Source organism: Metopolophium dirhodum, chromosome 5 (genome assembly GCF_019925205.1).
Source record: "Metopolophium dirhodum isolate CAU chromosome 5, ASM1992520v1, whole genome shotgun sequence".
Lineage (NCBI taxonomy): Eukaryota > Metazoa > Arthropoda > Insecta > Hemiptera > Aphididae > Metopolophium > Metopolophium dirhodum.
Genome location: NC_083564.1, coordinates 33,607,128 through 33,628,277, shown reverse-complemented (window position 1 = coordinate 33,628,277; position 21,150 = coordinate 33,607,128). Strand labels below are relative to the sequence as shown.

At 32.6% G+C, this 21,150-nt stretch overlaps 2 protein-coding genes and 1 pseudogene across 2 annotated transcripts; all 3 read left to right on the top strand.

Annotated features, from left to right (window-relative positions):
• Positions 1 to 1,062: 1,062 nt before the first annotated feature.
• On the top strand, positions 1,063 to 13,739 carry LOC132944677 (uncharacterized). Its single transcript, XM_061014144.1, has 4 exons — positions 1,063 to 1,437; positions 7,965 to 8,141; positions 9,385 to 9,499; positions 12,966 to 13,739. The coding sequence occupies exons 1-4, from the start codon at positions 1,365 to 1,367 to the stop codon at positions 13,117 to 13,119; spliced, it is 519 nt and encodes a 172-aa protein (XP_060870127.1). The 5' UTR covers positions 1,063 to 1,364; the 3' UTR covers positions 13,120 to 13,739.
• Positions 13,740 to 18,633: 4,894 nt separating this feature from the next.
• LOC132944100 (uncharacterized) lies at positions 18,634 to 19,200 on the top strand (annotated as a pseudogene).
• Positions 19,201 to 19,422: 222 nt separating this feature from the next.
• LOC132944099 (E3 SUMO-protein ligase ZBED1-like) lies at positions 19,423 to 20,598 on the top strand. Its single transcript, XM_061013272.1, has one exon. The coding sequence runs from the start codon at positions 19,423 to 19,425 to the stop codon at positions 20,419 to 20,421; it is 999 nt and encodes a 332-aa protein (XP_060869255.1). The 3' UTR covers positions 20,422 to 20,598.
• Positions 20,599 to 21,150: the final 552 nt, after the last annotated feature.

The window sequence follows — 21,150 nt, the reverse complement described above, 5'->3', positions numbered from 1 at the left end:
GTTTTTTTTTTACACAAGGATTTGTTGATTCGTGAAAAACTTATATTTTATTTGTTTGTATAGGATTACCATTGCGGGTACAGAAAATTAAATAGTTATTATTGTACAATTATTGTACTTGTATAATTTTAAAACTGTATTTTATATTTAGCCAAAACCACCCTGCAAATGACTGTGTTAAAAACACGTGTAGCTTACATTTAACGGAGCTTAAGACACGGTAAATCGTCTGACATTACTTAATTTTTTGCGATCAACGACGTGCTGGATCAGCTATAATACTTTTTAATAACACAATATTTACTACAAAGAAACTTTTTTGAAAATCGTTTTACCATTTGTACGTAATATTATATTATGTCATAACGATACTGCTTCCATCGGGTCGATTGTAATACATATAGGAATAGTATAACATCTCTCTCTCTCTCTCTCTCACCCTCTCTCTCTCTCTCTGTCCAAAGTCGGTCGTCTGGGGCAAGCAAAAGCGGAAAGCAGCCGACTCTCGCAGAGGCCAGTTTAATATAATAATAATAATAATACGATGGAGACGTTCGTGGTATAGGTGGTGGACATATTATAGGTACGGTCGTCGGCGCACAAAGGTCGTCGAAGCCTATATATATATATATACATACGCAGACCTACGCACACCCTTTCGTAATGTATTATATTATTTATCATACGTATATATATATATACGTGGCCGGACAAACGATAAAACAGATAACGTAACCGCCACCATCGCCACCGCCACCACCACCACTACCGTGGTAGCCGTCGCCGCGTCAGGTTTTTATTGATCACTGACAGCGGCAGCGTTGGCGGGCGCACATGGCGTGTGCGTTTTACTTATTAACTGTTGAGTCCCGCGAGCGTACGCACACGCACACGCACACACACGCGTACACACACACACACACGCACACATGGTATGCACAAAGTCACCTCTGTAAACACTCGCACACACACACACACATATTATTATAATGCATAATACGCAAACCGCACGCAAAGGCCTGGCGGTTGCGTTGCGAAAGGCAGTGGCGGCGTAAGTGGCGCGACGCGGCGGTTTCGCGTGGCGCGTACGCCGAAATCGCCGCGCCGGCGTTACGCGGCACAGTCGCACGCGCCGTGCGCCTTTGCACGCGAAATCCGTCGTCGCCGCTCGCCGCCGACTTCAGTACCGTTTTCGCCGCCGGACGCAGTGGTCGCAAGCGCCAAGCGCCGTCTCCCCTCGCCACACGCGCAACGCATAATATAATATTATACTCTATACGACATTGTATTATGATAATAACAATATAATATTATTATTATTGTAGTTAGCGATCTCACGACGATAATAATATTATTATTATGAAATGCTCTCGGCCAACAGCATCACGTCATTCGTCACCGCTCTCATCTGCACCCTGTCTTGCATAGCCGACGCCAGTAAGCCACCATAATAATATATACCTATATTATATTGTATGCACACACTCGTCACACACACTTGTACCTACCTAAGTATACCCATACGGTTCTATAATATTATAAACGACTCTAACCGTGGTATTATTCCGGTCGCATGTTATATATTTTTAATGTCGTCGCACACCAATGATTGTTAAATATTATTGTAATGGGCTAAATGCATAATATTAAATAATATAGACAGAATATTTGCGAGTGTCAAAATCCTGGTCATTCAGCCTGGTCCCAGGTGCCCTACCTATATATGATATATAATTTGTTAATATTATAAAAATTCGCATCGTCAAATACTTAAAAAACACAATTTTCTAATTATCTTATACTACCTATTGGGGGAAATCGCAATTAGCAAAGTCTATATAATCGTATTTGGAATATAACAGTTGCGTAGCTACTGTTTCAATACGATTAATGCCAAAACGTCTTTGATTATTATTTGAAGAACGAGCAATTAATAGTGTCACTATTCTGAGATGTCGCATTGTTCTATTACTGGAGTAATGTTTGGCCGTCGCGTTGATAATAATTATCATTCATATATCAAAATGAAATACAATTCACAAAATAATATTTTAACCCTGCAAATGGATTATTAATTCCCAAGACTTTTTTGGTATTTTAGAGTTGAGTCATTATTTTTTCACGGTTGTGAATTTTAATGCCACTTGTATTCCCAGGTGATTAAAAAAAAAAGAAAATACCCGGTCGTCGTAATATTAAGTTATATTAATATATTTTACCGTTTCCCCCTCTTTTTTATTATTTAATTTGCTCGTCCCGTAGCAGCAGGTAAATACTTAAATATTGTTATCACGGAATGTTTTACGTCATCCGCACTCGTCGAAAACTCAAATTAATTTAACGAACAACAAAAATGACTACCTATATGTACATATTATACGACACACACACACACACACACACACACACATCGAATATACCAATAGTAATAATATATCGATCTACTATTTCCGACGGCACTGTCCGTAAAACTATATATAATGACATAATAAATCTTCGAACGAAGTTACACCGATGCTCGCGTGTATACTCGAATCCGTCAGTATTGTGTTCATGCCAGTACGTAATCGAAATTGTTGCCAAGACCTTAACCCTTGTCCGGCGACGCGTGGGGCTTTTCTTTTTTTATGTTATTTAAATGTACATTTTTTTTTTTTTAACGCCCGATATTATTACGCGCGCGGTCCGAAAATAGATAGCCAAATTTCACTGTAGGTATACCTATTCGCCGAATTCGTGTGATGACGACGGTGGTACAACACTTTTTTACGTTGAGATTATAATAATTGTTGGCATGTTCTGACACCTGCTGCGAAAGCGGTGGTCGGGGAAAGTAATTTAAACGGACTGCTGTCGCTGCATATAGTACAACCCGTCCATGGCGTATAATATGAAGATCGACCAGAGGGTAAGATTTAATTTTTTTTCAAATAAAGTTCTTGAAACGGACGGCTCTTCTCTTCCAAGCCCACATCGATAGACTTATTGATTTTAATGACATATATTCAATGCCACGGTTTAATTATTTAATGCCAGTATTCTGACAATTTATTATTATATTATTGTATAGCCTATACTGGTGCCATAATAATACATACAAATAACCACAAGTTTAACTCTCCTATAATGGTGGCAATCCACTCATAGACCTCTCCCATCAAATATTTCACTGCTGAAGGGTGCAACTCAAATAAAATCTGCTATTTATTTTCATTAAGTGGACGTACAGACTAAAATAAAATATATTACATCGACAACGATAAATGGAACGAAACAAATAATATGTCGACGGGGTGCGTTGATGGTGTCAAGCATCTGTGTCAATCAATCTGCACAATATCGTACAAATCGCTATTCGTATGAGACAAACGTCTCGGCGAATCAGTCAATTATACCACCAATTGGAAGAGAAAATATATTAATACCTACTTATAGGAGTTTACGACATGAGTATAATTTTTTTTTCATTCTTCGTTCTTGGTTTTTTTTTATTTTTGGCAACCCCCGGTGTATTTTCATAGTTTTTCATTTCAGTTGGTTGTAATTTGTTTATATTATCTGTGCGCGATGCATGATGAGTCGTAAATCTTTCTAAATTATGTATACCTACCGAGTGTTAAACCCTAAAACGATAAATGGAACGAAACAAATAATATGTCGACGGGGTGCGTTGATGGTGTCAAGCATCTGTGTCAATCAATATGCACAATATCGTACAAATCGCTATTCGTATGAGACAAACGTCACGGCAGCGAATCAGTCAATTACGCGACCAATAGGAAGATGAAATATATTAATACCTACTTATAGGAGTTTACGACATGAGTATAATTTTTTTTTCGTTTTTCGGTTTTTGGTTTTTTTATTTTTGGCAACTCCCGGTGTATTTTCATAGTTTCTCATTTCAGTTGGTTGTAATTTGTTTATATTATCTGTGCGCGATGCATGATGAGTCGTAAATCTTTCTAAATTATGTATACCTACCGAGTGTTAAACCTTAAAACAAACGATCCGTCGTTCGGATATCTGCAGTGACGGGACGAAAATAAACGCGTACGATTTATTTGGGATAATAACATTAAACCTCCGAGGGATAAACAAAAGGCGTGAAATCGGTCGACGTTCCGAATATGGTGTGAATCGTCGTCCGGTAAAAAAGTCTGATAACCCGACAGATATGGAAAAAATAATATGTTAAGCCACCGATTCCAATTAAACTATTAAAATAATTTGAAAACAACGTGGGTCTACCGTTTTGCTGACGGGATGACGTTCAAAGTAAGGTGGTAATAAAAATTGTACAATAATTATTATATTTAACACGACATTATCGTGGGTTAGTTATTCGGACGTATATTTCGCATCAAGTAGGTATTTTGTGAGACCGTAACAGTATTATAATGATTTCTAAATAAAATCTGCTCTCTTTGTTGAAGTAATTACTAAATATGCAGCGTGAACATATCGCATACTATATAATATTATGTCAGTGGCGTATTATGGGGGTATATAGAAGCCCCCCCCCCCCCCATAACTCAGAACGAGAGATTTTTTTATGCACTATCTCCCATGTTGTATAAATATTAAATATAATATTATAGCAAACATTTTCTAAAAGTCATATTGATGATTTCATTAATCATGAAAGTATGAAACACAGTAAATCGTCTATAAGTTTGCACTGCATATTGATATTAAATATTATTAAAAGAACAAAAAAAAAAAAAATGTTTGCCAATCATGGAAATTGTACTTCGATAAAGTGTACCTATATTATATCCGCTCATAATATGCACATAATATGATATAATTTGTCTCTACGTGCAGAGCGAGTGAAAACTTTTATTAAAAAATAATAACAATGTGTTTGTATAATATATTATGCGTATACGGTGTTCAAAATTATCGTAAATTTATATTTATTTTGCATTATCTGAAGTTACGGTGCAGGGGTACACAAGACCAGGATAAACGTTAATCCACTTAAAATATACTATTATAGTAACTGATATGTTTATAAACATACATCGATGGATATAATTAACTTTGTAAAACTTATTTACGAACGAAAGTCAATTTTCATCGCTCGTATAATATTACATGCAGTAATTGTAAACCGATACAGAAGGTTTATAAATAATTATAATAATGCCTATATCGCAATATATTAAATCATAGCAGTATGGTTATTGGTTGAACATCAGCTATGAAATTTGAGTATACGATTGGGTGGGTAAAAATGAAAGCGTTTATTGAAAGTAAAAAAAAAAATTCTAAGATTATAATCGAGTTGTTCAATGCAGATACAAATTTTAACACGTCGAGAAAAAAAATTAATTTAAGCAATATCATCGTGATGTTATACTGTATTATTATGTAAATGTTTGTCTAAACTATTTTGACGATTCGGTAAAAAGTTAATATTATTTTGTATACATTATATAAATTTCTCGCGTGTGTTATTTTTTAAAACAATATGTTACGCTCGCTACTTCTTATATATACAATACGTCGGTGAACCTACCGATGATGTTTATCTTTATACACATAAGTGCAAAGTTAATAATAACACGCCTGGAAAAAAAAATTCGAATTTCAGCCGCAGTCGGGTTTTATTAATAATAACTGGTATAGAGGAAAAATAACTAATAAAAAGTCTACAAGTTTATTTTATATCGTACAATAATAAGTCGATAGCTATATACAATAAGTACAGCTGACGGCCGAGAAACGTTTAATTAGAGTTTTTAAAAAAAAGTTTTATTTCCGAGCTTTATATAGAACGGGATTTATCTTCATATTTATCCTGCACATTATTCTGATAGAGTACCTGCTGGTGAATAGGCTGGTGTATAATAAAATATTATGTACAGAACATTAACATATACCATCTATATAATATAAGCTGAACTCTAACTTTTTTTTTAAATATTCAAGCGCCATAAATACATGACACGATAGCATTGTATCAAATTTTATGAAAAAAAATAATAATATCATATTTATCTGTATAGCATCATTGAATACGTATTAGTGAAATGATATATTTTACATAACAAAAAGGGTGTGAAAAGGTATACATAATGGTTTCCCGTGCAAATGGATTTTTCGCGATATTTTGTAAAAAAAAAAAACGAGAAAAAAAGGGATATTGAATTATATTCTATTTTCGACGTTTGCGGGTACATCATATACACATTAAACGTACAAAACATGCTTTTCGCTCACCTCTTTTATTTATATTATTAAACCTCGTAATTCCTGCTGTGACATGATATATCCCGCGTTTGTTTCTGCATATGACAAATTAATCCAAAAACTATAGTTTGGCGCTAAATATAAAATAATTTACTGCAATAATAATTAGGTGCGTTTTTTATAAAAACGGTTCGGCTATCGTTACGCGTATAGTAGCTACCTATATGATTTTATTTTTTAGATTTAATCACCGAGTACAACCAATAAATAGGTGTAGGTATTTTATTAACTTACGGTGGAGGCACAGTAATTTATGTTAATAATTATAAATAGGTGTTTATAATAGTATAGTTAAGTATTTGCGTATGGTAACTGAGAAACATTTAATTAGTGTGTACTTAAGTCTCAAATTATATGCGAGATGATCCCAGTCTCCAGGACACCCGTATTTAAACTGAGGCGCGTGCCTCGAATAAAGTCCTTCGTCACGCCACTTAAACCTATCATCTCAAATCGTTTTTTTCCTAGAGAATGAAACGTGTCATTAACTTTTTAACAGCTGATCATTTTAATCCAATTGTTTTAAGAAAATTCAAAACTAAAATGTTTAGATAGTTTATTGAAATACCAATTTTAAGTTACTTATAAGTGGGTATTATACTATTATATGTAGTCAGTATACCTTTGGGAGTTATTTGCGAAATTACGAAATACAGTTCAACGATTTGGTGAAGAAAAGAACCGAGCTAGCCTAACCGAGGCTATGTTTATAGGTAAATAATCACATTGACAAAACTTTCAATGTGCAATATTGTTTTATATTTTTGATATCAAGTTTGTAAAAAAAGTTTACAAGTTTGAAAAAAATGTATTTTTAAACAATAATAAGGTTTTTATTGATACGAAAAAAATAAAAGCGATATTGCAAGATCAAAGCTCATATCTTTGTGTGGTTTTTCACTAGTACTATAATAGGTATTCGTCTATACGAGTATAGCCAGCTGAGTGGTTCTTGGCCACGTTAAACGCATTATTTTAACAAACGATTTATGGACGTGGGTGTTCTTTGAAGAAGGAATACTCATCTACGCGATACACACACATCTATGTCCAATTCTAATAAGTACATATTTATTCTTACTTATTGGCAATAATAGCAATTTACCAAAATGTATATACTTCACGAAATTGTAACATTGGCATTTAGGTTAATATTTATGTTAGGTAACCTTTCAAATGACTTATTATCAACATTTTAAGACGGGAATATTTTTAAGATAATTTCGTATTATTTTTACTATTCTTTTCATACGATATTGTCTGACGACCAATAGTTAATACGTTTTACGTTTTCTCATAATATATTACTATAATGGTAAATAACATACAGTGTTATAACTTGTTTGTTTGACAATGCGTGTATGACTAAAAGGTGCATAATATACGACATTCTCTCAAAAATATTTCCCTCCTCTTCTCGTACATTATGTCGAAGCTCCAGTATTAACCTTTATAATACAGGTCACCGTTGTGCGTAAGACCGGTACACAGATACATATAATAAGCAGAAGCAGCGTCAGTATAGGTAGTCCTACTATATAGGTATTCGTTTCGAATTCCGAGTCGACAACACGATAACTCACGCGCAGTATAATTATTATTATCGTGTACGGGCGCAGCAGCAGATAACCGAAATTCTATTATTATTATTATTATTATTATTATAATTATGATGTCTAATCGGCACGCCATTCTATCGTTTTCAGACGCCGGTATCGATTGCTTCAAGTGCGTTTCCCTGGAATGGCAGAACCGCGCTTGCGACGATCCGTTCCACAACAACTTCAGCTCGGGACTTTTGGAGTCGCCGTGCATGGGTGGGCGGAAAGGCCGCAACGGTCTGTTTCCGGCTACCGCGTGCATCAAGCTCACCGGTTACTACAGTGAGTGTTTTATACGTACGCCTCTTATCATAGTGCTCAATTTTTTTCCTCCATAATGTGATGTCGCGATACGATAATATCATATTACTATTATTACGTACATCATAATATCGTGTGTTATCTACCTCCCCCCGAAAAAAAAATAATTAAAATATCCTGTTTCGATGTTTCGTCGTGTAATAAAAAATAAATATAGGTAGAAAAAATATATAAACGAATTACTCTTCGACGGTATAGTGGTATATGACGTTATATCTGCTGATGAATGACGGTGGAATAAGACTGCTTATACGATGTCTTTTAATATTTTTTGTGAAACAGACAATTACTTTATTTCGCGTTCTTTTGCCTCGGTATAAATATTCAGAACGATACGAGTCGAGCATGACCATCATGAGCTTCTGAGTGCTTTTTATTTCTTGATTTTGCCAGTCGCCGCAATCACTCGACGGTTTGCATATTATGATTTGACGACGAGATTGGTATATTTAAGTGGCCCATATTTCTTTTAAATTTATTGTGTACGACGTTTATAAAGATAATAAACAATGAAACATGATATTTCTTGATTTGTTTTTACGATTACATCATAATATTATTATAAATTATGGTCCAAAGAGAATTAACTTACATAACATTTGTCCCGTATAATGTATACTTATATTATATTACTTGTCACACGATTGATGCTCGAAATTCAAAACTGACACTAAAACTCGAAATTCATCGTTATTGAAAAACGTATTACATATTTTGACATCTCGAAACGGGCCGGGTAAAATGTAGAGAACTATAAACTGTACCATGCCGGTGTTGCTTTTTTACGAATTTTCAGGAATTTTCAAAGCAATTTATTTCCATACTAAATATTATTATTATTTAATTTATCTAATAGCAGTAACGATTCAAGACCAACATATTTATATTTTTGGTATTCTTACATATTTATACAAAAATGTAATTTGACCGGATTGCTCGAATACAAAACTACCACGCCTGAAATTGCAATAGTCTTGCACTTACTATAGATTGTACTCAGTCAGGTCAAATGACAAACTTTCTTGGTGTCTTATCGTTTTCTACTGCCATTTCCATTCACTTGAGGCACGTGTCTTTCATTCACTTAAGAACTTTACTTTGGTGTTTCTCTAAACCATATATGTTTTGAATTGTGACGGTCTTTTTCTAGGCGTGCACTATATATTATACTATAGTGAAGTAAAATTATATTACTTTTTTTTAGAAGCTACCGGACAGCACGTTACGGTTAGAGGATGTGCATTGGATAGCGGCACCTTGACCACAGACACAGAAATTATTCGGATGTCGCATTGTGGAGGATTCTATTTCGATGACAAGTAAGGATTTAATTTTATAATATAGAAGGAAAATATCTCAGAGAGATTCACCGATCACGCCAACCCACATTTTTATTCAAATTCTGATTGATGAAAAAAGAATGGGGTCGATTATGCTCGGAAAATCACCCTGTATGTATAATAAAATTATACAACTAATAAATATTACTGCGCAAACCGATTTATTTGAAAGAAGCGCAATAAGGTGCGTTTGCGTTAGTCGTTGATTCTTTTTGTTTCTAATCGATAACCGATTGAGCAAAATATTGTTTAAAATGTATTACATGCCCGTTGTAAACTTTTTTGGTAATATTGCTACAATAAAGAGCAAAACGATTTAATAATAAAATAGTAAAAGGAAATCAACTTAAGGGACATCGAAAGAGAAATACATTTTAATACCGTTTTTTTTATGGCCTTAACACAAAGAATAAGGGAGGACAATGTTATTTGTTGATTAAAACTATAGTTATTAGTAATAACTTATTACCTATAACAAGTATTATTTATAATAATAACATGTTAATATTTTCCAGTATGGTTTTGGTTAATTATTATTTTATATCAGAGAACCATAATATTATTAAAATATAATATAGAATTTTTTTTTGTTTTTCCGAATTCAAAACAATAATAACTATCCTACAAATTATATAAAAATCGTTGTTTTTTGTTTGTTTTTTATTGTCAGAGCTAGAGATAACCAATTTATACGCTGCAGAGTTGATTTATGTAAATATCTTAAAAGTCTGAATACTAATTTTGATTAAATATTCAAACAGTTGTGTTTGCGCTTATTTGGAGTGTTCTGTCCAGCTAGTTTTGCGTATTCTCCCTTAACACCGCCGTCGTTCCCGTTCGAATTCATGAAATTACTGCTTAATGTTTCATTAATTTCTATTTTTCCCGCAATCTCACTCCGGCCAAAGAATGGAGACATAAGTTTTCTATCGATTTTCCTCCGGTCTCATTTTTTTTTTCGTACACGAATCACGCATTTTCCCTGGTTTATTATACTTATTTTTTCTTTTGTGCGACGCCAGTCACCGTGGTACTTGTTCGCCGACTCGATTTCCTGGCTTCTTACAATAGAGGTATAGACGAATTCGTTTGCTCGCTCCAGTACAATAGACTGTGTTTTGTTGTAGCATAATATTATAATACTGTATTACGATTCGCGACCAACGACGAGGCATATTTTTCGCGTCTCTCGTACTATACGGTAGCGTTTTCGTATTTCGTTTCCATTTTGATGTTATTGTTACGTCATGCACAAATCAAAGTTCGTCGTACCGTGACGACATCAATCAGTCAGTCGATCAGTATTCGAATAGCAATAATCTTTGGTTTAACAGTACAAATATATAAAAATAAAAACTCGTACCTATTGTTTTCCTTCAAATGAATAAACATTTATTTGAAATTGGAGAATAATATATGAATATTATATTAATATAGTAAACACCTAATATAATTTCAAATAAAGTGACGAAAAGGTGATGACGCAACGTGTTGTACGTTCAAACCCTATAGAATCACTATTCATATATAGTACTTACATCTGATCGTTGGCACATTTAGGACGACTACTTCGGCATACTTTTTGTACTTCACCCGCAGATAGTACGTCATAATATAATAAGTTATTCCACCTGCGTACGTTTTTAACGGTCTGGACTAATTAGGATTAATTTGGAAATGTGCACATTTTCACAACGTATTCCCACAAAAACAACGATTTCGTGTGATCGACTGGGTCCGATGTAGTGCACGGTTATTTGCACGTTGTTCGTATGAATAGGCCGCGGAATACAATAAAATATGATAAAAATAATTAATCAATGTGATCAGTACAGATAATTTATCATAATACGAATGTCCGGTCGTTTTAATAAAAAAAAATATATAATATCGAAACTCTGTGCGGATGATTGCTGCGAAACGTTCTGTACCCATAAGAATTGGAGCGAGAGTAATATATTCCATAGTGCTTGAGGTTAGGTTACAATATTAATCGTCAACAGATCGCAAAATTAAAATAGAGGAATAGTAATATTCGACGCCCCAGTTCAAAACTGCAACAACTTGAGATATAACAAATCCGAGTTTTGTACACATCTTATAGACCATCTTATATGACGATTTCAGTTCAAAAATGCAATAAAATATAGTTATATTATTGACCACGAAAGAGCATTTTCAATATTATAATTAACATTACGTTACTTAGAGAAACAATAATATAGAAAACACATTACACCTACCCAATAACCCAATATTTTGAGTTGTTGCAGTTTTGAATTGGGGCGTCGTATTTTTCAATGGCTTTCGATATGTATAATATATTAGGCAGGTATATCATATATACTCATCGGTGGTGGATTTAATTATTTAAATAACTAGCATAAACTAGTTAAAAATGTTAATGGTTTAATTTAAAATGTTTAACTTAACTTTTTGCATTTAAAACTAAACGTTTAACTTAATTGATTTTTAATGATACTAACTTAATAAATAAGAGTAACTACCAATCAAATCCATTATTAATTAATTTATAAATAATTATATAACAAAACTATTAATTATTGACGATAGTACGCTACGTAATAGAAGATTAATAATATAATCCTCAAATTTACCTCTTGTCATATTTATAGTCAGAATTGTTCAATAAGAATAATTTATTTTAACATTAATATATTTTTGAGCTGGCTGCAACTTTATTTTTTTCCGACCGATTTTCGTAAATCTCATAACATTTTTATTGTTACCATGGTAACCCTGCCCCCCTCCCAAATCATATTTATGATTCGTAGATTTTCCTTGCATAGAAAAAATATCAAGTAGCGTGCTACATTTTATCTACCTACTATCTCGTTTTGGCACCATATGTTATATGGTATACAGACATTTATTTTAAAATATATCTATCGGCTATTGTTAAACCTAACAAAAATCAACTCAACTCAGCATAGAACATTTTGGTGGTTTCTATACAACTATTGGCTTAACTGAATAAAATAATAAATTGGTACCTAATCTATAGGTATAAACCCTACATTTTTTTAAATTTTTTCGGTCAACCTAAGTTTACCCAGTATAAAATATCATTAACTTGCCCGGCCTCGGATTTAAGATTGAAACGATGGTCGGCAAAACCTTAAGTGGCGATTTGTGCAAAATTCATATTCGTGTGCCACGCGACACATCGGCTACCTCGCACAAAACCTTTTCGCTGTAATATCAAGGTGAGCTCCAGAATAACATATATAGGTAGGGCCGCGCATATTAGTCTGCGTTTACCTACGAAACGACCTGCCCGTTAAATCCGCCATTTCGGTGACGCCAAACGGCCATGTCTTGTTTTTTTTTTATTCAATTTAATCGTTTATGTGTTCAGGACTCTTAGCAGGTATATATTATACACGGATGTACCTATATGTGTAAATTTTTTTTTTTTTATCAGGTATGTCGACGGCTGTTTGCAGAGTTGCGACGACGCGGACGGCTGCAACCCCGCACCGCCGCCCAAGTCTCTGGACACGACGCTGCTGATGATGTTGGTCGTGATGCCGCTCGTCGTCCGTTTCATGCCGCACGAATGGGCGCCGGACGCGTGACGACTGCTCGTGCGTGAACGTAATACCATATAGGTGTATATTTTTTGAAAAAAAATACTCGTTCGAGGTCATTCTCGGGCGTTTTCTAACGACCAGACCGACGGCAAACACGCGACGATCAATTAAACGACGGGGTGCCTTGTACATATTATACGTATACGATGTAACGATACATAACGCCGCCGTGGACATCAAATTTTCACACCTACCCACACTCCTCCCCAAAAGCCCCAACGAGAACCCCCGTACGATACAATATCCCGTCATTACATAATACTGCCTCCCCCTTCAACGACCAAATACAATAAGGAAACGGACGTCGAGTGTTTGTATTCAACTTGTAACTACGTGCTTTTCGCGCTAATTGTTAATTATTACTATTATTCATTAATTATAATTATAGATTATAATATTATATTATATTGTAACAATTTATGTAACATGACATATCCCAGTTGAGCATATCTTACTGATGAAACTATTTCCATTTAAAAAACACTATTATTATATTATGTAGATGATAATATAATATTATATTGCGATATTAAAAAAAAACAAAATCATATATATTATATACTATTGTAAACATTCTATACAAATATAATTTACGATATACAATATGTATATTGTATATAGATGACAAATTACGTGTCGGACTTATTAAATATTTGATTGTATTGCTGTATTGTAATTTGATATCACTTTTTGTCTTTTTCTCGGAAGTATAGTATAACAGCACTTGTTTATATTTATTTTTTTTATCCATGATATTAAAATGTCGATAAAGGGTAAATTCTTAGTGAATATTTTATATTAACGTCTACACAAAGTGTTTCTTTTAAAAGTAAACACTCATTTCATCGAAAAGTATAAACGTTTCTGGAAACATTTTTAATACATGATTTGAAGTCATTGTAAAACTACATTTTTAATAACAATTATAACTTAGGTATTATTACTATTTCTATCATTATTATTTTTATGTTTTACTTTTTCAGATGACAGCATACACGTCTTGCAGTACATAATTTTACATTATACTCTTAATACCAAAGCAGAATATTTTTTAAGAATTTCAATACCTACATAAAAATCGAATTTCTAACGTGTGTTAATGAACACATAGTTAACTAGTTAAAACCGTATGAACTTATAACAAGATACTGATAAGTATTTAGTTTTGATGTCTTAAAAGAGTCTTTTAAAGTTTCGGTTTATATTATAATCTATAATGCTCCGTTTATCTAATATATTTGAAATGGGTATAACCTATCACTAAAATAATTATCTAATAATTCGAAATTTAATTTTTATACACTGAAGTGTTTGAAAAATATTTTGATTTGGGATACAAAATCAAACATATGTATATTATCGTTTAAAAATTTAAGCCCTTCAACAGTTATAACCATACAAAAACAATAATACAAATAGGTAATAAAAAATGATGTTTCGTAACGACTTCAAATTATATTTAAAAAATAAAATAATATATGTATATTTTTAAAATGTTTTAATACTTTTCGATATGAAGTTAAAAGAACCACCCCTTGCATTATAAATACTCCACGTGACATCGCAGCCAAGCTACAAATTTGTTACTTTTTTCGGAAAATTAACTGCCGTACAAAAAACATTAACCACGAATCGAACGTATCCCGCAAAATGTATACCATAAATATTTATTGTACATTTACAGCGTGAAACGACTGTGTATACCTCTCTCCATGTAATATATAGGTATATAGCTCGTTCCGTGTGACGGCATTGCGTGCGTCGAAGACGAGGCGGAGCCGAATTTCTGAATGGATTTTTCTCGACATTACGGCCAAAGGTAAAACACCGAGGGTTGAAAACACAATTTAGGTCAAAACCATGGTTAGAGTTTTGACGGTGCAGTAGTACGCGAGTAACAAATTTATTAGCACGGAGTTTTGTAAAAAAGATTTAAATATATATATATATATAAATATTGATTGACAAAAATAATTGCGGGAGGTTGAAACGGAACGAGCGTATACGGAAAATAACTGTGTGTGTATAATACTTCCACCCCATAATATTGATTTATTATTAATATTATTCATATAACTTTTTTGACGGACGTCGACGTGATTTCATATATATTTTAATCACAGTTGTTGTTCACATCGTAATGGCCAATATAGCACTGCTGTGGCTAAGAACAGAATAATTGTATATTGCGAGGAGAGCTCTATAATACGATATAATGTTGTACAACTCGGCAGGTAAGTCATAACCATTTTTCTTATATTATTAATACGCAGGTATACGGTATGCGACGATGTCGCGCGGTTTTTCTAAGTCTTTGTATATATATATATTGTATACGTATAATTTATAGTGGTCGATATCAAAAATAAGGGCTCACCCGCTCCGCGAAGAAAATGAAACACAATTTCGGAAAGCGATATTATATTTCTATAATAGTTATTTATCGATCGCGGAAAATTCTTGTCATGTTATTCCGGCCTTCGTGAAATATGTGTGTTACCGCAGAGATTCCGTGAGCTAATGTATTTTCCGCGAATCACTATACGTATTATACCTATATAATACTGCCGTGTGCAGAAAAACCAGAACACGGTGATACGACCGAATATTGGTACATTCGGACTTTCCTTGATGTCTCGAAATTCTTAATATTATATTTAATATGGAAATTCTCCTTCAAACGCCGCCACACTTGATTGGTTTTTCGTTTTTGATATCTAGACATTTTTAATAAATCAAATTGTTTTCTTTCCCCTTGAACTCCGATGGTCACACGCGAGGGCAGACTGCGCGGTATATAATTAACAAATGATATTATATTATAATCGATTTTCAATATTACTATGATACGTACACACAAATACGTACAAAATCTTTTACAAAAGTGATTTGTTTTGCAATATTGAACCGCTGTAAATAATAATAATACTATTTGTGATGGTTAGGTCGTCGGACGCTTTCGACTACGCAGTTACTTACCGTTTTATGGTTTTTAACAATATTATAATTTGTTATTTATTTTATCACATTTTATATTTTTTTATAGAATATTATATCGAAATTAGATTTAGATATACCTGCAGCCTAATAGCTAGGTATAGTAAATTCATACCTAAATAGTAAATTGAATACCATAAAATCATAAAAAATCATATATACCAGTTTATTATAATTATAGGATTATCTAAAAAGTATGAAACACCATTATTTCAGTTTACATTTTAAATTTAATAATAATTATTATTATTGATATGAATAGTTTAAGTGCTGAGAATATTTAAATATCTCTTAATTGTACGTAAAATTAATCAAAAATTGGTTACTAGGTGTGCACTTAAAAATATATGGAACATTATAATTATTTAATACTGTGGTACAATATGCTTAGCGACGTTTGATTACACATTTAATACTCAATTTACTAAAATATTATCATTAATATTGAAATAAAAATAACGTGTTGAAAATGGGGGTCTCATTTTTGTACGTGAATATGAATATACGTGTTCACGTACACCGTGATCACGTGAATGAAACAAATTAAATCACGTATGATTAATACACGTGAATCAACGAAAGCTTAATCTCGTGAACACGTATCTGAATCAAATTTAAGTGAACACGTGAACAGGCGAACAAATGTATTTATAATTTTATTTATTAGCTTCATGAATCATGATCTTTTATTATGAATTTAACCAATGTAAACGAAGACGTGAGTACTCGTAGAAATCTGTTGTACCCGTTGCGTTTGTCTTATCTTATCTGGTTGTTGGGATAGTTAGTGGTGTGTCGGGAAATCTTTATGTGCTCGTGATAATTAACGGTGTCCGCGGTTGCGAAAATAGAACTCATGTGTGATAGCATAATTTTTACTGATCGTTACAAGTTATATACCTAACTACTTCATCGATACCTTGATGATAATAAGACCTTAAAGTAGTATACGAGTATACGACTCGTTTAGTTTGCGTGCAACCATCAAGTGATCGTATTCATTAAAAAATAAAAGTTTTCTTGACAAAATGGTGAAAAGAAAAAGTTGGGTATGGGATTATGCCAAACGTGAAGGTGATCGCCTAACCTAACCTAACCTTTTGCGATTTATGTGACAGTGAAAGTAATAATGAATATTCTTGTGTGGGTGGCACTACAGGGTCTTTAATAAGACATTTACAAAATGTTCATAGTATTAAACCACCAGAAGAATCTATAGGAAAGAGGTAATTAATAAATTATATTTTTCATTATTTATTCAAATAAAATAATTGTTCATTTTCTTAAAAACTTGATGTCCTAAATATTGACATCGATGTATGCAAATATGAAATAATCAAATCCCGTTGAAACATGTTTATATTAGCCTTTTCTATACATAAAAATTTGTTTTGAACTGATTAGAAACATTTACAGTTTCCAATTTTATATATTTTTTATATAAATGGCAATAGAACTTTATTTGTTGAGTAAAAAAGCTTGCAAATTTAATAAAAAGCTCATATTATATTGTTACAATGCGATTTAAAAAATATTAAAAATGCTTAGTCACAATTTTTTTTTATAAGCATTAAAGTTCAAATCTTGAAAAAATACGGAAAAATCGCGAAATCTAGCAAATTATTTTGAGTTAGAATTCATAAAAATTTTTCTTTTTAAATCTAAGATTTGAAAATGTAATAAAAGTTTTCTCATTAGTTTTTCTACCTTTATCAAAAAAAAAAAATGTCCACAAGCGATCAAATTAAATTTTTATGAGCGTTTGAAGTTCATATTTTTACAATATTGGATATTCACTCGATTTCTCATGTAGCGATTTTGTTATTTTGTTATAATTCAAAAACGAATTACTTTAGATACATGAAAATTTGACTGAATATTTATATTCTCTTTTTCTATACACCATACAATTTTGAAAATATTATGATACTGTTTACGGGCATTGTTAGTTTTCAATTATTTTGGTTTTTTCTCTATAATTGTCAATAAAATTTTATTTGTTGGGTAAAAGAGGGAAGGAGGTACCTAACCTAACCTAACCAAAGCTTACCTAACCTTACCTAACCAAATTCACCACAAATTATTTTCTCATAACTCTTAAAAAAATGGGAGGGTCCTGCATCAAAAATTTAAAATTTGATAAATAAGGACCATCCTAGTATACATTAGCATAATATTCTATTTTAGTCAAATTTTCATAATCTATGAATATTTATAATATAAATCAATACATTTTGTAGATCGAAATTGGGGTTGAAACGTGTATCTAATGATTTAGAAGAAGTAGATTTTGCACTGAATAATGCAACTTTTACCAATAAGGACGATGATACAATTCTAGTTAATGATCTTACACCACCTGCTTCAAATTCTGAAAATATCGAAAAATATAAATCTAGAAAACGTCGTTGTATTCCTAAAAAATGTGGGTCTGGTGTTGATCGAGAATGTAATTATGAAAGAACAGAAGAAATTCACCAGGCACTGGTTTCATTGATTGCAATGAATCAGTTACCTATATCGTTTTGCTCGAGTCCTGGGGTTTGTCAATTCATGGCTGTTGTAGAGCCTAATTATAAAATAAACAGACATGAGGCAATAAAAAAAAGGCTGCATTCATTGAAATCAAAAGTTGAGGACAAAATAAAAAATAAATTAAGAAATGTGAAAAGTTTAGTTTGTACCACTGATGGTTGGTCTTCAATGGCACAAAACTCATATATATCATTAACTGCTCACATAATAAATAACCAATGGTTATCAAAATCATTTACTTTAACCACGTAAGAGATGGAAGAAAGACATACAGCAGTAAATCTAGCACAAAAATTAACATATATATTCGATGACTGGGAAATCAATGGTAAAGTTTCAACTGTTACCACAGATAACGCAAAAAATGTAGTAAATGCTATCAAGTTACTACCTCTTACTATAGACAATGAAAACATGGATGTGACATGTGCAGCTCACAGTCTACAATTAGCTATTAGTACTGTACTAAAAAATGAAACATTTTCAGAATTCATAAAACTATGCAGTGGGGGACGAGGTGGCCGAGCGGTCTAACGTGACGGATTCGGCACAGCCGGTTCGAGTTCGATCCTCGACCACCGGGCGGCATTTTTCTCCGTGCAAGTCACGGTGTCCGGAGAACAAGTGCCGCCATCCCCTCACCCGGGGCATGGCAGAAACCTACGGGTGCCCCATTAGAAATTCTGCCAAAAACACAACACACACGTGTACCAACCTACCCAATTTAAAAACCTACAGTGCCCTCCCCCACACCCAATGGCCTATGTTGCCGAGGGTTACCCAAAAAAAAAAAAAAAACTATGCAGTGCTTTAGTTAGGCATTTCAAACACTCAGATGTAGCTAAACAGTCATTATTTAAAAAACAAGAACAGCTAAGAATTCCTCATCAGTCACTCGTACAATGTTGTAAGACACGATGGAACTCAATATACTTAATGCTAGACCGCCTTTTACAAAATAGAACCTCAATTTTAAATGTATTAACAGACAGAATAGTTACGTCTTTATATATTGCTCAGAAATTAGAAACTACAGAATCACAATGGTTCAAAATAGAAATTCTCGTAAATCTTCTTAAGCCACTTTATATTGTGACTAATCTATTTTGTTCTGAGAACTATTCTCCAGCGTCAATAGTTAGACCATTACTCACCCAATTAATGGAAAATCATTTAAAAGAAAAAGAAAATGATGATCAAAATGTCACGTATTTTAAACGTATAATTATACACGAAATTAAAGAACGATTTAAACTTGACTGGAATGAAACAAGTTCTGTCTCTGTCAAACAAATCGCGTCTTTTCTAGATCCTCGGTATAAAGATTTAGAGTTTGAACCGATTGGTGCAAGAGGAGAAATTCGAAAGGTTGTAAAGGATTTACTGGAAAAATTTAGAACCCAAAACATTAATTTGGAACAAGAACCACCAGTTCAAAGGAGCGATCTTGAATTTTTGTATGGAAATATAATTATAGACAATAATGAAATAAGTATTCAATTTCAAAATTATATAGCTGAACCTCAATTACGATTCGATCTAAATTCATTTGAATGGTGGAAATTAAGACAGAATAAATATCCAGCTCTTGCAGAATTAACGAAGCAATATTTGGCTATTCCTGCCACGTCAGTCAGCTCCGAGAGATGTTTTTCTACAGCTGGAAACAAAGTTACTTCGAAAAGGACCTGTTTACTGACTAAAAATGTAAACATGCTGATATTTTTATATCAAAATCGAGAACTGTTGCACTAAATATATTTTTGAGTTAAGATGGGCATCACATGGACGTAAGCCTATTATTAAATTATAAAAAATAATTAAAAATTATCAATAAGATGTGTTTTTAGTTTATTATTTTTTTTTATCTATTTATTATGATTTCTTAGATTACTATTTATTTATTCACTATTTATTATTACATTATATATTTGCTTAAGTTTATTTCATGTAGTTCTATATATATATATATATATATATTAATAAACATTAAATTATTAACATTAATTATTAATATTATTATTTACTGAGCGTACCAAACAGTTATACTAAATGTTAGGCCTAGTTTACACCATAATACTATACATACTATACATGTCTCATAGATGAACGTGATTATATAAATTCACGTATTCACGGGATTATCCAAATCATAGAGTCACGTGAATAAAATTGTAAATACACGTGCAATTTTAAGCAACGGGTTATATAAATTGAACCTTAATTTCACGTGAACACGTGAACACATGAAAACGTTTACACGTGAAATAGGGAGCTCTAGTTGAAAAATATGATTTAATATTACTATTTTTTTTTTTAAAGTACAAGAAAATTTTGAAAAAAGAATCTAATGATCGTAATTAGACCGAACTGTTGTTTAAACTTAAACGTTGAAGACTTATATAACACGATTTAAAAATAAAGTAAAAATATTCTTATCCCTACATAGAAATGAATCTCGTACTTGAATTTTACTTTAAGCAA